Below are 16,797 nucleotides of genomic sequence, written 5' to 3' on the forward strand. Positions count from 1 at the left end.
GGTACAGCATGCCTGTCGCAAGTCTGAAAAACGGATCATGGGCCCGTGGGACTAGAGATGTCCGCTGCGGGGCTTTTAGAGTAAGTGTGCAATATGGTGCATTTTGACACACGTGTGCACACTGCCAGGCTTTCTTCTCTGATGGACCCTGTGCCTTTCACTCCCTCTCTCAGGGCTCATATCTTAGTGACTTTGCCTTGCCTGCTGCTGTGTCCACAGCCGCTAGCACAGGGCCTGGAGTACAGTAAACACTAGATGGACATTTATGGAGCAAATAAGGGAACTTAGAACTCTTGCCTTTGGTACGTGTGTGGGGGCCAAAAGAGGGTCTCTTCCTCTGTTGTCTTGCAATGGGACTTAGGACTCTGCACCCCACCAGTGTCAGGGTTCTTCCAGAGTAGGTGTCTGGATGTTGGGCAGCTAGAGCAACCGGTGCCTCCCAGAGCCCCGTCATTTGTCTCCAGTCTTGCCTGTCTCCAGCCTTTCTCCACCACGTCAGGTGAGTGTTTCTAAAATGTTCTTGTTTAGGAGCCTTGATGACCAGTACCTGGTCTCCCTTGGGAAGAAGTGCAGGTGCCTATGTGTCCTTTGGGAGCCCGGTGCTATCTGGCCCTGTCTGCAGCATCATCGCCTCACTCTTCCTCCTTTAAATCAGAGTTCTGGCCACACAGAGGTTGTTTTTTGTTTTGTTTTTTTCCATTTTCCATGTTCGAGGAACACATAAGTAGCATTGCAGGTAAAACTGCTGAATCGAACACGTATCTTAAGCACCTTAGAAACACCCATTTACTGATTAAAAAAAAAGATATCTTACAAACTTTAAAACATTTTCACTCCTTATTTCTCCTGTGCCTCCCGCCTGCCTGCTGTCTCACCTCCGTCTGGCGCATCCGTCTTTCCTGCCTTTCATCAAGGCTCACTTCTAGTGCCCTGGCTCAGGACAGCCATTGTGGATCCTTGATCTGGGATGGGTCCTCCTGCTGAGTATTCCCTAGCTCTGTGCCATTTCTCTGGCCTGTCGCTATGCTCAAGTGACTGTTGTTGGTTGAATGTTTTCCCGATGAAGCATAACCCTCCGGAGGGCAGGGCCCCTGTGTCTTGTTGGTAGAGAGGGTCTGCCGTAGTCAGTGACCTAAGGTGCTTGCTAAAGGAGTAAACCAGATGTATGTTCAGACAAGATCCCTTGGTATTGTTGAGGAGAACTGAGTGCTAATGAGTGGCAGCTACAAATGATATCTTGTCGAAAAAAGGACCAATATGTGCTTTTACTTGACTCAGCAGTTTCATATCCAAGATTTGTCCCAAGGAAGTGCTCAGAGATGGGCTCAAAGATTTATATACACAGATGGGATTCACTTTCTTCTCTCTGGCATTGTGCATCCATTAAAAGTGACACTGCTGGAGAAGTTTAACCAATGATTTGGAAATCTATTCATGATCAATTAAGACAAAAAAGTAGATTACAGAAAAGTATCCCTATTTTTAAAAACAATGAGTAATAATAAAAAAAGGCTAGAAATATGTACTCTAAAATTGTTGTAGTCATTGTCTTTGGAAGATGAGATTATGAGTAGTCTTTTTTTTCCTCCCCCTTTGTGCTATCTCTGACTTTTCTGCAAAGGACATGACTACTTGTTAAATTAGGAACATTTTTGTGAATATATTTCCGATAGTGAAAAGTAAACCGACTTGTAAAAATCATAAATACAGTAAAACCTCAGTAAAACTTATGAAGCTTTGTTCTAAATTTTGAGATAACTTAAGAATTTTGACTGGTGCTGTGATGATTTTACTAACCCTAGGCGATGATGGTATGCTTTATGAATAAATTTGTAATACAAGTGAAATTGCATCACAGTATATGAGGCAGGTCTTATACCCCTCATTTTGCAGATAAGAAAAATGAAGCTTATAGAATAAAGTAACTTGCTCAGTATTTTACTGCTGTTGAGTGGAAGTTAGAATCTGAATTCACTAGAGCCTTCCCTTTTATTGACAGTATTATACTGCCTAGCGGTCTGTCACTTCTCCCTAGGGCACTGCTTGGGGGGGGGGGGGACTGACCTGTTGACCTAACAGCTGTTGAGTGCCTACATCAGCCATGCGCCAGTTTTCTGGATCTTGGCACCAGTGGTCATGGCCTGACTGTGTCCTGGAGGGCCCTCCAGGACACCCTGCATGTATGATGTACGTACGGTGTACATCAGAATAGCTATAGGCTTTCCGTTTCTCATGTGAAGAGCTTCATAGAGATGTGGTGTGGGAGAAAAAATGTTCTGACACTTGCTGAAACAGTACGGAAGGTTTTACTCAAGATTATTGCAATAGGGGTGTTCCACTAAGGGAGAGAGATGGGGCTCAGCTTTGAACACAGCAAAGATGCCTGGGGATTTGTAGCCTGCCAGCAGTAAGAACCAAGGGGATGACGCATTTGATCGGATCTTGAGGGTGATCATCTATTGAGGGCAGGGATCTTCTCCAGACAGACTCAGCAGGACTCTTGCTGAGACTGGACTCAGCCAGGATGCACGCAGATGCCCAAGGTTGAGGCCTTATTGAGAGGAGGGCCTAGAGGAGTCTGATGGAAATCTGCCTCGGTGGGGCATCTTTTCGGTAGTTAATGAGTCCTGGGTGGAGGGGCTCCAAAGCATGGCCACCAGCGCAGTGGCGGCCGCCTGCAGCTTGCTTGTTCACCTGGTTTGTGCATTCATGAATATTCAGTAAACACTGAGCTAACCCTGTCCCGTGTGCTGCTGTGGCATAGGTATTCATGTCACGGAGTTTTCAGTCCTCTTTCTTGCCTTGCTGTGCCGAAGGGGGTCCCTGTCGGTTTCCCTTTGTAGGTGAGGTTGGTGGGGAGCCAGGGAAAGAAGCCCCACGTCCAGCGACAAGGTGACCTTCCTGAGGCGCGGGCCCAGCCAGCATGTGACCGGGGAAGGAAACACCTGACTTGGAAATGAAGCAAAGAAAAAGGAGGACCGTGTGTTTTGTCACCATCGTGCGGGCCGTTATTTAACAGATTCACCCAAGATTGCTTAGTTTTCTAACCCAATGTGCCTCTCTGACTTCGTCACTTACTCTTGATTAGAGCCCAGATGCTGATGCTCCAAGTGTCAATTTATAGGTTTTTGTCTTGTACAGATACAAATTATTTCTGTCTGATAAACGTAAACCCCAAAGTTTTGATTTCATTGCTTTGTAGGTCTTCAGCTGAATTCGTCTCCGGCTGAAAATAGCTCATTTCAGTGAACTCCGGCTCTTCGTTGCCCTCGGAACCTGCGTCCCCTGTACAGACTTCCTCATTAACTTGCATGCCCATTGGAAACGTATGCTCTGCCATCGTTGCATGCTGGTGCTTTAGGGTGGCCAGAGCTGCTGCTGCCGATTGTCCTTCTGCAAACACTGATCTCTGGGTAGGAGGTGTCCTCCCGCCCCCCCGTCTGTGGGTTGTCCACGAGTCCGTTTGTGCCTGTGTCCAGAGGGACTCGGCCCCTCCTGTCAGTGGCGGTGTAGAGATGTGTCTGTGCTGAGGCACTCGCCGCACCTCGCATTCCCCTAAGTGTTCATCGTCGAAGGGTGCGAACCAGGAGACTTCGGGATTTCTCTTTCATCTTCTGCGCCCTCGTTTCCCGGTAACCAGTATGTCGGGACTGGTCCAGCTGTATAGAGGGATGCTGTTCCTAGCAGGAGGCCCCTTCCCGTGTGACACGCTCCGCGCTTGTGCGCCTGCTTCTCCTTCGTCAACTTCCTGCCTCGAGGCTTTGTTTCCCAAATCAGTGTCAGCTCCTTGAGGGCAGGGTCTCTGCTTCCTACTCTTGATTTGCCTGCAGGCGGAGTCCATAAACTTCAATGCCTTCTTTTCATTCGTTTATTCGCAAGTACTTACTGGGCCCCTGGCACATCGACACAGTGCTGGGTGTTGGGGATGTGACACAGTGACATCATCTGCCCTGAGGAGGCCTGCATTAATGGAAGTGATTCCCAGATTGTACTTTGGGCAAGAAGCTCCTCTAATGAGACATCTGTTTTCTTTCTGAACAATATCTAGATAATGAAAATTGTGTATATGTAGGTATATGTACATGTGTATTTATAGTCACCTTTAAAACCACCTTTAAAGAATGAAAACCTCAGTACAGTTGGCCCCTTCGCACAGTCAAAAATCTGCAAATAAACTTCTGACCCCCACCCAAGAACTTACCTCCTAATAGCGTGTTGACGGAACTGTACTGGTAACACTCAACTAACACAGTTTGTGTGCCATTTGTATTGTCTACCGTATTCTTAAAGTAAGCTAGAGAAAAGAAGACGTTATTAAGAAAATCCTAAGGAAAAGATAATACCGTACTATATATATATATATGTATGTATGTATATATAAAATCCACGTACAAGTGGACCCGTGCACTTCAAACTTGTGTTCAAGGCTCAGCCGTACATGCTCTTAGCAGCAAAAGGCTTCACCAAAAAAAGGAAACCTACAATTATTTAAAACGGTAGTGTCCACGGAATTTATTTTCTTAGCCGTTTCATTTCATGTGAACTTAGGCGTCTCATTGAGGGGCGGGTGGCGTGAGCCTCAGAGCTGAAGGACCGGAAGATGTCGTCCAGAGTCACCAGTCCCAGGTCTTCGCCTGCCCGGGGTTTTCTTTGTAAATACTGTAGAAGAGCACGTCGTAGCGGAACATTCCTGAGGTAATTTGCGATTCAGAATGTGAGAAATTGGCAGTGCGAAAGAGGAAAAACCCGTACATGTTTAATTACAATGGTGAGCTTTTCACTGCTGGGTGGGAAAGGACGAAAACATTTGAATAAAATCAAAGCAGAGGCTGAGCCTGACTTCTCCCAAAATAAAGAGGAGAGTGTTTGGAGCAGCTCAGTGTTGTCACTTGCAGTTTTAGCAGAAAAATGCTTGAAACAAAAATCCCTTTTTCTCGGCGAGGGAAGGCAGCCAACCCGAATGTGGCGGAGCCGCCGCACAAACGGGAGCCCACGTCTGTGTGGGAGCGGGCGCTGATCTCTTTTGCTCCGTGATCTCCACGTGCGTCTTGCGCGAGCCAGTGGCCGACTGGGAGGTCCCACCGGTGCCGGTGGGCTGGATGGGGGGGGCGGGGGGGGGATCCTCCTGCGCCGGCGGTGGGCTCTGTCGGATGCTGGGCACCCCCCGGGAACCTGGTGGAAGCGGGGGAGTCTCAGGTCATCGTACAGGCAGAGTCGGAATCCGGAAGACCGCCTTCAGTACACCGCGCAAGTCTGCTGTTTGCAAAGCTGGGCACCGAATAATGGCCCGCAGTGTATGCGCTCTAGGCATCGTTTCTTTAATCCATCCTGACCACCCTTATGTGTGTTCTTTGGTTCTCTTTCCGAACCTGGGCCAGACTGCTGTGTTGGGACACCAGGAGAAAAACCATCTGGCCTCAGAAACACAGTGGAACCTTCGTAAACAGAGGGTCCGCACCCAGAGGCCCAAACCGTAGAACTTCCTTGTAGCTGAAATAACCGTGAAGTCCAGCTTGGGCTTCAGACACTCGTACCTGGGTCATGTTCCCGAGGTAAATGCTATGAGGGTTCTTTCCGCAGTGGATTGGGGGGTATATTCAATAACTTAATGGGCAAGATTTTCTAAGTTTCAACATAAATGTGTGAGATTTATATCCACTCCACGTTTATATATTTTCAATATTCGTGGCCATTAAACAGATACGCAACTTCGGATTCTACTAGGGGCCGGTGTCCATTAACAGGCAATAAATTCTTAAAAGACGGTCCTGTGTGAGGGTACCTTTTCTCAACATAGTGGTTTATTTGCAGTTTCTTCACTTGTAAAGTAGAGCTTATAGTGTTTTGCCTGTCAGAGATGTTTTAAAGACTGGAGATTTTGTGTGTTGAGTGCCCAGTGCCGTCTGGTAGGAGGCGAGCGCGCCGCGAGGCTGGACGTCACCGATGCGCATTGGCAGCTGATGGCTGCGGCCCTCGGTCCCGAGCCTGGAGAGGCGTTGTTTGTCCTCCCATAGCTATTTGTGTAATAAGGACTTTTTGTTTGTTCTGCCAGTGGACATGAAGCCATGATGAGTCTTAAAAGAAAACCAAAGTGAAAATTATAGGCCGTTAAGATCAAAGGTGTCATCATGGAATTTTTTCTGACCAGTGACAGATGTTATTACCTACTTGAAGAATGTCATGGGTCACCTGGGTGGCTTCAGCGTCCGACTTCAGCTCAGGTCATGATCTCACGGTTCATGAGTTCGAGCCCCACGTCAGACTCTGTGCTGATAGCTCCGAGCCTGGAGCCAGCTTTGGATTCTGTGTCTCCCTCTTTCTCTCTGGCCCACCCCTGCTTGCGCTCTGTCTCCATAAATGAATAAAGTTAAAAAAAAAAAAAAAAAAGAATGTCATATGTTACATCCTTTATTATACATAGGACACCTTACTTTTTATACAAAGTACTCTGCTTAGGATTTTGCCAGATTTTCAGTTTGAAGTCTTTTTACTACTTTGTCAGTGTTTGCATTTTTTTTTAAGTTTATATATTTATTTTGAGAGAGAGCGAGTGAGTGACCGTGGGGGTGGGGCAGAGAGAGAGGGAAAGAGTGAATCCCAAGTAGGCTCCATGCTGTCGGTGCAGTGCCCAATGTGGGGCTCAATCCCACAAACTGTGAGATCATGACCTAAGCCAAAATCAAGAGTCACATGCTTAACTGACTTGAGGCACCCAGGTGCCCCTGTTTTTGCATTTTAGAGTAGGCAGTTTTCCACTGAAAGCCAGTCACCAACTCAGATGTTACATTTGACAGGGTCAAGTTTTATGTGTTTTTCTTTTTGATGCCTTTATTCAGGTATACTTGATAAATAGTAAGCCACTTACAGTTTACAGTTTGACGAGGGTTAGCCCGTGTTTACCCGTGAAACTATCACCACAGTTAAGGTGGTGAGCATATCCATCACTCCAAGAGTTTCCATTATGTAAATCCCTCCCTCCCACCTGCCCTACCCCAGACCACCACCGCCTGCTCTCTGGTGCCACAGATCAGCCCCACTCTCGGTGAAGTAGAATTTCATACAAATGGGTCACATGGAGTGTATTCCCGTTTGGCCTACGTTCTTTCACTCAGCAAGATGGTTTTGAGAAGCATCCGTGTTACGTGCATCTGTCTGTGTTTGGGGCTTTCAAAATTAACTTCTGCTTGAGTTCCTAGATGGGAAATAATGACTTTTTGAGAACTGTTACCCTTCATTAATAGTTTTAATACAAATCTTAGAGGACTGCTGCGCTGTGTTGTCCTTACGAAGGCCGACTCTGGTGATTCATGCTCAGGTTAAGGTTCCTCTTTGTCTTCAGTGAAAACTCGTTAGGCTTCTAACCGGTATGCCACGTTACATACCTTGTTAGTGCCTAGAGTGTTTTGAAAATAGAGTGCGAATATTAAGTATTGTCTTCTGTTTATTTACTTTAAAAGGTATCCTATGTCTAGTGATAATGTCATAACAACTCATTTAATTTTCCTTTCCAGATCCTTTCCAGGAGGCCAGTTATGGGTGTGAGAGGTTTGCAGGGATTCGTGGGCAGTACCTGCCCACATATATGTACAGTAGTGAATTTCAAAGAACTGGCAGAACACCACCGAAGCAAGCATCCTGGATGTACTCCTACCATTGTGGTTGATGCCATGTGTTGTCTCAGATACTGGTACACTCCTGAATCTTGGATCTGCGGTGGCCAGTGGCGGGAATACTTCTCTGCTTTGCGGGATTTTGTTAAGAGTTTTACAGCTGTTGGCATCAGGTTGATATTCTTCTTTGATGGCACGGTGGAGCAGGATAAGAGAGATGAGTGGGTGAAACGAAGACTAAAGAACAACAGGGAGATCTCCAGGATTTTCCATTATATCAAGTCACATAAGGAGCAGCCTGGCAGAAACATGTTCTTCATCCCCTCAGGGCTGGCCATATTTACACGATTTGCTTTGAAGAGCCTGGGTCAGGAAACTCTTTGTTCGTTGCAAGAGGCCGACTATGAGGTGGCATCTTATGGCCTCCAGAATAACTGTCTTGGTATTCTTGGAGAAGACACCGACTACTTAATCTATGATACCTGTCCCTACTTTTCAATTAGTGAGCTCTGTCTGGACAGTCTCGATACTGTCATGCTCTGTAGAGAGAAGCTCTGTGAGAGTCTAGATATCAGCCTGGCAGACCTTCCTCTTCTGGCCTGCCTGCTTGGCAACGATATTATTCCAGAAGGCATGTTTGAAAGCTTTCGGTACAAGTGCTTGTCTTCCTATACCTCTGTAAAGGAGAACTTTGACAAAAAAGGGAACATCATCTTAGCTGTAGCAGACCATATATCTAAAGTTCTTCGCTTGCATCAAGGTGAAAAAAAGCTAGAAGAGATGTTACCTTTGGGACCAAACAAAGCTCTTTTTTATAAGGGTGTGGCATCATATCTTTTGCCTGGACAGAAATCTCCATGGTTTTTCCAAAAACCTAAGGGTTTAATAACTTTGGACAAGGAGGTGGGATCCATGAGTTCAGACCCTGAATCCAAGCAAGAAGTTCCCATGTGTACAGACCCCGAATCCAAGCAAGGAGTTCCCATGTGTACCGACCCCGAATCCAAGCAAGGAGTTCCCCTGTGTACAGACCCTGATTCCAAGCAAGGAATTCCCATGTGTACCGACCCTGAATCCAAACAAGGAGTTCCCATGTGTACAGATCCTGAATCCAAGCAAGGAGTTCCCATGTGGACAAATCCTGAATCCAAGCAAGGAGTTCCTGTGTGTACAGATCCTGAGTCCAAACAAGGAGTTCCTGTGTCTACAGACCCCGATTCCAAGCAAGCCGTTCCCATGTGTATAGATCCTGGCTCCAAGGAAGGATTCCTCCTGTGTACACATCCTGAATCCAAGCAAGGAGTTCCCGTGTGTACACATCCTGAATTCAAGCAAGGAGATCCTGTGTGTACACACCCTGAATCCATGCAAGGAGATCCTGTGTGTACACACCCTGAATTCAAGCAAGGAGTTCCCATGTATGCATACTCTGAATACAGGCAAGGAGTTCCCATGCGTACATACTCTGAATCCAAGCAAGGAGTTCCCATGTGTACACACACTGAATTCAAGCAAAAATCACCTCTGGGTGCAGACTCTGAATTTAAGCTAGAAGCACCTATATGTACAAACCCTGGAATTAAACAAGAAGACCTTGTGAATATGGAGCCTGAAATCAAACAACAAGTAACCATGGTTTCAGACCCTGAAATCTTAAAGGTATGTAGAATGTGCCCACCCAAATCTGACATGTAATGATTGAAAGTATATCCATTCATGGATTTGTCATGAATCTTTATTGACTACTTGCAGCGGTTAGGGCACTGTGGGGGACACAGAACAGGGCAATGTAGTTAGGAAGTATGACATAATGCATATGGAAACTCACATTATAAAGTATGCTGGATGTTGTTACATGCCTGTTCTAGAAGAGAGCTCTAGAAATTTGAAGGAGAGGTCACTGTGGGTTAAGTACAGAGAGAAATTACTGAAGAGGTAGAGTGGAACCAGACCTTCATGAGAGCCGATATTTGTTCTGAATAAGCAGATCTTTGTTGCTTTGGGGCACGTGGTAGAACAGTAGGCTGGAGGACAGGGTCTGAGGGGAGCCATGGGGAGAGAGGTTGGAAAGGGTAGAATGTAACCAGATTGGGAAGATTATTACCTGCCCCACTAGGAGTTTGGACTTAATCCTGAAAGTGACATAGAGCCCTTGGGAGGTTTTACGGAGGACTGCTATTGATTAACCACGTGTTACGTGTGAGGCTAGGGGGGTTACACGTGTTGTCTCTTACCCACAAACCATCCGTTGTTCCTAACAAAGTGTCACCATCTTCCATTCCAGGTGCACAAGTTACAAACCTAGCAATTACCACTCCTGGTAACTGTTCTCTCCCTGTCTTGTTACTTGTACCTAGTCAGTTAGTCTCATCACCCTAGCATATGTGGTCTCTGGTCTGAATTACTCAGGAATGGCTGACAACTCTTCCGTGTAGACTTTTGCCCCTTCTAGTCCACTGGCCATGCTGCATGCAGAAATGAAGCCTTCTTCTGTAACTCTTAGGGTAGAAACAGTAGCCTTAAGCAGGCCACGGCCTGCCATCACCTCACCACGGCCACTTCTCTAGCCTGGTCAGTCCCTTGTCTGTCATGGCCCAGCATGTGCTCCTCTGCCTCTTGGGAACCTCCCCCGCCCCTTTGCTGCTTCATGGCTACTAGTCTTCTGTCCCATCTGGGCGGTCACTCACTCAGAGAAGCCCTGACCAGCCACCCACCTGCTGTAGCGCATGCCTCACTGGAATGTCATGCTCGGGACGGTGCCGTGAGGGCAGGGTCTCGTTTGTTTCTCCCACTGCTGAGCCCCTTGTGCCCGTCACACTGTGTCTCACTGAACCTTGAAGGCAGTATTCTTTTTCTCTCGTACCTTTAGGGCCTTTCCCTTGGTGGCTCCTTCCCTCCGTCCTGTACAACTACATGGGTTCTCCTGTCTTGAGAAGTCCTTCACCTCTTCCTCCATTACATACATTGTAGCAGATAAGTTCCTTTAGTAACATAAAAAATTACGGTACAAAGTAGAATGCAATATGTACTTTAAGAGAATTACAGGTGAAAAAGTATTAAGGAGTTAAAATTATCCTACCTGGAAGCATCCTTAAAAGGTGCTTCATGGAAGGAAAAGAATGTGGGTTAGAAATTGGAGGGAGGGCAGAATCTGAACCCCAGGTGGAAGCGTGCTTGGACAGTAGAGAAGGAGAGGTACGCATGGGGAAAGGCCTGCTCTCAACACAGACTTGGACACCATCCGAGCAGACTCCACTCGAAGTGAGGGAAATGGACAGAGAAGACCTAAATCTAACTCTGCTTGTTTATTTGGTTTGGTTTTATCATGAGGCTGGATGTGAGAATGCTAGTTTAATACGGACCATGCAGAGATGATTCTCCACTGATGTATCTTTGTACGGCTGTTTGTAGTTACTGGAGGCTGTTCCTCACATCGCTGGCCTTACTTGTCACGCAGCTCTCGGTAGACACGCTTGCCTCCCTCCTCACATGAGAACGTGTTGTGAAAGGGCTAAATGACATTGCCTGCAGTCACACAGCCAGTACTTGGCAGACCCTAGCTTTGAACTCAAGCCTCCAACTGCAAGTTTGACCCTTTACAAGATCACATCTGTGCTCCCTCTCGCATGGGGAGAGGCGGGTTGGTCGTGGTCAGTAGTCTAGAAGTGCGAGCTCGGAAGAATTGGTCAGCTCCTGCTCAGGCCTGGCTTCAGAGAGAGAACTTGGAGCCACCGTTAACGGTTTGCCTGAAGGACAGGACAGGGAAAGGCACGCGGGCAAAGGACGGCTGTGCAGAAGTGGAGCCTGCAGGGTACCTCAGTGCCTAGAGGAGGGCAAGGTCTGCCTTTCAGCCAGCCCAGGACTCGTGTCGAGTACGAGGCAGCATCACCCTGGGCTCTCTGCCTTTCCCGTCTTGACCCGGCCCCTGCTGGTTCCCGACCCACGCTCATTTCCCAGTTGTGTATGGCCTGAAGCACCATGAGGCAAGGGAAGGTGGGTTCTAGTTGGGAGCAGAAGACAGGGTGCCACTTGAGGTGAACCGTCACGGGAGAGGGGCTTGTGAGGTGGGGGGTGGGGAGGCCCAGAAGGGGCGCATTTCCGGGAGCCCAAGTGAGGCTGTGGAAGGCTTGACTGTGCCTGAGGAACAATGGAGCTGTTCCACTGTGACCGCATGGCAGTGGTCTCTAGCGGGTGTGTTGGTGGACTGGAAAGAGGACGCCGGGGCCTTGAATGTTAGGGTGAAGGTTTGTGGTAGCCATTCAGACGCTCTGGGGAGGGCAGTGGCTGGACCTTCTTCTAAGAACACAGGCTGTGGGTGCTGTGGAGGGTGGACTGGAGAGGGGAGGAGTGGGCCGAAGTCAGTCGGACGTTTTCATAGTAATGCCTGTCATCGGGCAGACAGCACGCTGTGTGCTAAGTCTGCTGGTGATTGGGAGGCTGGAGGTGGAGGAGGAATAAGACGATTTCGAGCCCAGATGCCCCGAGGCAGGAAAACAGAGACGCCAGCTTGATGTCATGAGCTTGAGGGACAGTTGCTCCATTTCCGAGAGCCTAAAAACACTGGCATGTGATACAGGGGTGTTGATTTTTTCTCTTTAGAGGTTACTGTTTTGTTTTCAAGGAGAAACCAGTCATATCTGAATTTTGAACAGATTGCTAGAGCACATCACGTCCAGGCAGAGAGCTACCTGGTGTACAACATCATGAGCAGCGGGGAGATCGAATGCAGCAACACCTTGGAGGACGCGCTGGACCAGGCTCTGCCCAGCCAGGCTTTCGTCTACCGCCCCGTGCGCCAGCGCGTTTACTCCCTCCTGCTGGGGGGCGGCGAAGGTGAGTGGGGCGGGCCGCTTAGCAGCAGTGCTCTCTGGAGTTGGAGTCTGAGAAACGGGCCAAATGAGGTGGAATGCATTCTTTCAGGACGCGGATACGATTGGAAAGGGGTTTGTTTGTCTTTAAAATCTGTCATTGAGAATCCCAGTCACATCTGTACGGCATTAAGGGAAAACGCCAGGGGGCATCTCTCTCTAATTAGTAAGCGGTTGATCAGTACTCATTAAAAGAAGAGTGCATTGTTGTTATAAAATCTTATGTTTTATCTATTTGTATTTAATTTATTATAAATTTGTAATTTATAATAATACTTCATATAATAATAATTTATATTTAGTTTTATATTTTTCTTCCTTAGAAGGTTTGGTGGTTTTTAAAAATGTGAAAACCCTTTTCTCCTGCAGGAGTGGGGGGTATGTTTATTATTAGAAGACGGTGCCTACTTACTCCCCCCTCAAAATGTGATTTTCATAAAATAATTTCATAAAATCTAGTACATCATATTTTAAAGTATAAACAAAATTTCCCTTTAGAGTAGTTGTTGTTTCCTGTCAATATTTTCATCGTGCAGTGGCAACAATTGTGTAGGGGGAGGACTGTCAGTGACCAGAACAGAAAATCTGGGGGCCTTCAACGCCAGGTATAAAATTATTATAAAGACCCTATCGCTGTCTTTTCGGAGCAGTTTGGGGGGGCATCATGAGTGGAGAAGAGCACTTCATAGTAGAGACTAGGGACACTTGACATATGGGTTACCTCCTGCGTAAGGTCCTGCTCCCCCGAGACGGGCCTCCTGGGACACTGCTGTCTGACTCGAGAGTGCTTTGATGAGAAACGGGGCCTCTCACACTGTGACCAGGACTGGAGATAGAAGCAGCAGGGTCCCAATAAAAACATGTCTTTGGTCCTTCTGCCTAAACTCCATTATTTCCAAACATACCAATACAATATTGGTGTTAGTATTATTCTGTTATTCCGGAAAGTAAACATTTACCTGACCTAAAGGTGGTGACAGAATTGTCAGATTAAAATGCTGTAATCATTCTTTTCTTTGGTGGGAGATGGAGTGGCAGAGTTCTTTGAAGCCGGTTTTATTAGATTCCCGGCACTGCCCAGGACATACCGCCTTTTCCCATGTGTGCTGTCAGGCTTCAGAGGCTTATGGGTCCTGAGAAAGACACAAGAAAGATGCTTATGCTAATTTAAAAACAGAAACAAAAGAACCTACGGGATAAACTTAGGGACCGGGTATTGTTTAAGTAATTTTTTCTGTTTCTTTTCTTATGTGATTCTCTCTCCATATTCACTCTTCACATGAGTGATTTCACATTGATTCCCATGATAAAAAAAAAAATCTTAACCATGAAAGAATTTTTACATTACAGAACATTTCAGTTCCAGTATATAAAGTTTACTAAAATTTCAGACTTTGTTAGTGTGATTTATTTGCAGCCATATTGATGACTTTATTACATAACCAGAATAACAGGAAAAATTTCTGTGAAGACAGGAACTCGTCCTCACAATTGATCTTTACTTTTTTCCTTTTCAACTTTGTGGCTTTCTACATGAAGTTAAGATCATTAGGACGTTATGTGGATGGAACTAAGAGGGTATTATGCTAAGCGAAATTAGAGAAAGACAAATATCCTGTGACTTCACTCATATGAGGACTTTAAGACACAGAACAGATGAACACAAGGGAAGGGAAGCAAAAATAATATAGAAACAGAGAGGGGACAAAACAGAAGAGACTGTTAAATATGGAGAACAAACTGAGGGTTGCTGGACGGGTGGGGGGGGGGATGGCCTAAATGGGTAAGGGTTTAAGGAATCTACTCCTGGAATCATTGTTGCACCATATGCGAACTAACCTGGATGTAAATTTTTAAAATAAATACATGACTAAACAAAAGACTATTAGGGCGTGAACATACAGTGTTGCTACCGCCAGTTTACTTCCGGTGATGAGAATGGAGCGTGTTCTGTGTCGTTTGCTTAGCTGTTACCCCACGTGTGTTGGAAACCACGTATGTTCTGCGGCTGCTGCTCCAGGAGTATCAGTGGTGTTAACAGGGCTGTTCTCCCGGTTTTCTTTTGACTTGTGCTTAGTTCTTGAGAGAAGAGTGTGGGAATCTGCAGATGTTACTGTGGATGTTTTTATTTATTCCCTCAGTTCTGTTAGTTTTTGCTTCAGATATCTTTTTTAACTTTTTAAAAGTTTTATTTTTTATTTACTATTTGAGGGAGAGAGTGCACGTGTGCACACGAGCAGGGCACGGTGGGGGCAGAAAGAGAGAGAGAGAGAGAGAGAGAGGGAGAGAATCCCAAGCAGGCTCTGTGCTGTCAGTGTGGAGCCCAACCCGGGGCTCTGTCTCATGGCTGTGAGATCATGACCTGAGCCAAAATCAAGAGGCAGGTGTTTGACCAACTGGGCCACCCAGGCGCCCCTGCTCCAGATATTTTTGAACTTCTATTGTTAGGTGCGTGTATGTCGAGGATTGTTATGTTTAGTGGTGAATTGACCCTTTTAACATTATGGGATTTCCCTTAAAAAAAATCTGGTAATACTCCTTGTCTTAAAGTTGGCTTTGCCTGATACTGCTGTATACACCTTTAAGTTACCACAGTTTGCCTTCAGATAGTACGATACTGCATTGTGTGTGATGTGGAAACCTCATAGCAGTGAACTTTAATTTTCCCCATCATTTTTGCTGTTATTATTTTATGTCTTCTGTACATTTTTAAACTTTTTATAGTGCATAGACTTTCATGTACCCTTGCCCCAATTCCCCCCGCAAAGATGACTGTAGTAAAGTATATGTTAATTCATTAGTATGTTTTTTTGTTTTTTTGGTTTTTTTTTTAGAGAGCATGAGTAGAGGAGGGGCAGAGGGGGGGAGAGAGCGAGAGCGAGCGTGAGAGCGAGCGAGAGAGGGTCTAAAGCAAACTCCACACTCAGCACAGAGCCTGCCGCAGGGCTCAATCCCATGACCCTGGCATCATGACCTGAGCTGAAACCAAGAGTTGGACGCTCAACCAACTGAGCCACCCGGGTGCCCCACATTAAAACAATTTTTATCACTTTTACCATTTTTTTACATTCACTCATTTGTTTGTATGTGTGTATAGTTTTATGCAGTTCTGTTCTGTCAAGATACAGAATTGGTCCATCACCACAGAGGAACTCTCTCATGCCATCACTTTGTACCCTGCCCTCTGGCTCTGTCCCCTGTTGGCTGCTTGTCTGTCCTCCATCTCTGCATTTTGGTTTTTTTGAGAGTGTCACAGAAATGGTTGGTCATGTCAAGAATATTACCTATAATGTATAATCTTTTGAGATTATGCATAGGTTTTAAATCTCATAATATGTGATTCTTATTTTTACTTTAAACCAGGGGTTGGCAAAGTTTTTTTGCGAAGGGCCTGATGACGGTAAATACTTTGGGCTTTGAGGGCCCTTGTAGTCTCTGTAACACAGCCCTGCTGCTGTCACACACACGTGACAGGGTGGAGCTCTGAGAGTTAGCTGTGTTTCAATAACGTTTAATCTCCTTGTCTCATGCCACAGAATTTGAATTTTATATTATCTTCCTGTGCCACAGAATATACTTTGATAATTTTCTGGTCATTTGAAGTAATGCAATAAGATTTTAAGCTTTCAAACTGTATGAAAACAAGCGAGCCAGATTTGGCCCATCAGCTGTAATTTTCCAACCATTATCTTCAATAATAAGTTGCTTTTGAGAGGAGTTTTCAAATGAGAAGTCTTCTGTCTGCCATTTCTGGTGTAGATCCAAATTTCCCTTAGTGTCATCTTTCTTCCTTTAGAGAACTTGGCTTTTACATTTCTTATCATGCTCATTTCAATTTCCTGGTTTTTTTCCCTGAAAATACCTATATTTCAGGAGTGTGATTTTGCTGTACATAGAATTTTAGGTATTTTTGTTGTTCAGCACTGTAAAGACGTTATGTTGTCTCTGGCTTGTGTTGGCTGTCATGTGGTGACAGTGGCCCTTCTTACTGTGGTTCCCCATCTGTAATGAGTGTTTTTCTCTCTGGCTGTTTGTAAGATTTTCTCTTGAGCACTGGTTTCAGCAGTTTGTTTAACTGAGCTTTGGAGTGGTACCCTCAGTGTTTATTCTGCTTGGGGTTCTCATGCTTCTTGGATCAGTGAGTTTATATTTCCTATCAAATTTGAAACAAAATGAGCATTACGTCAACATTGTTCTCTGTCTCCGTTGCTTTCATCTCTCACACTGGGCCTCCAGCTTACGTGCGTGATTTACGGCGCATGTGCTCCTTGCATACCAAGGAGCACTTGCTTTTTAAGCCTCTTATCTCTGCTTTGATT

The 16,797-nt window shown here is 45.9% G+C and overlaps 1 protein-coding gene across 17 annotated transcripts in view; it reads left to right on the plus strand.

The window, feature by feature from the left end:
* The window catches only part of FAM120B (family with sequence similarity 120 member B), a 94,961-nt gene that overhangs the window by 3,796 nt on the left and 74,368 nt on the right, over nt 1-16,797 (plus strand). For 15 of the 17 annotated variants that reach the window (XR_009263524.1, XR_009263522.1, XR_009263526.1 and 12 more), the window contains exons 2-3: nt 7,512-9,269; nt 12,263-12,443. Coding sequence is in view for 12 of the 17 variants with exons in the window: in XM_058735956.1 (XP_058591939.1) it covers nt 7,512-9,269; nt 12,263-12,443 (1,939 nt within the window). In the remaining 5 variants the exon portion in view is untranslated. Of the gene's footprint in view, nt 1-4,578; nt 4,696-7,511; nt 9,270-12,231; nt 12,444-16,797 lie in introns of those variants that run through there. The other 2 variants (XM_058735958.1, XM_058735965.1) reach the window with 2 other exon arrangements.

This window comes from Neofelis nebulosa, chromosome 6 (assembly GCF_028018385.1).
Source record: "Neofelis nebulosa isolate mNeoNeb1 chromosome 6, mNeoNeb1.pri, whole genome shotgun sequence".
In the NCBI taxonomy this organism is placed as follows: domain Eukaryota; kingdom Metazoa; phylum Chordata; class Mammalia; order Carnivora; family Felidae; genus Neofelis; species Neofelis nebulosa.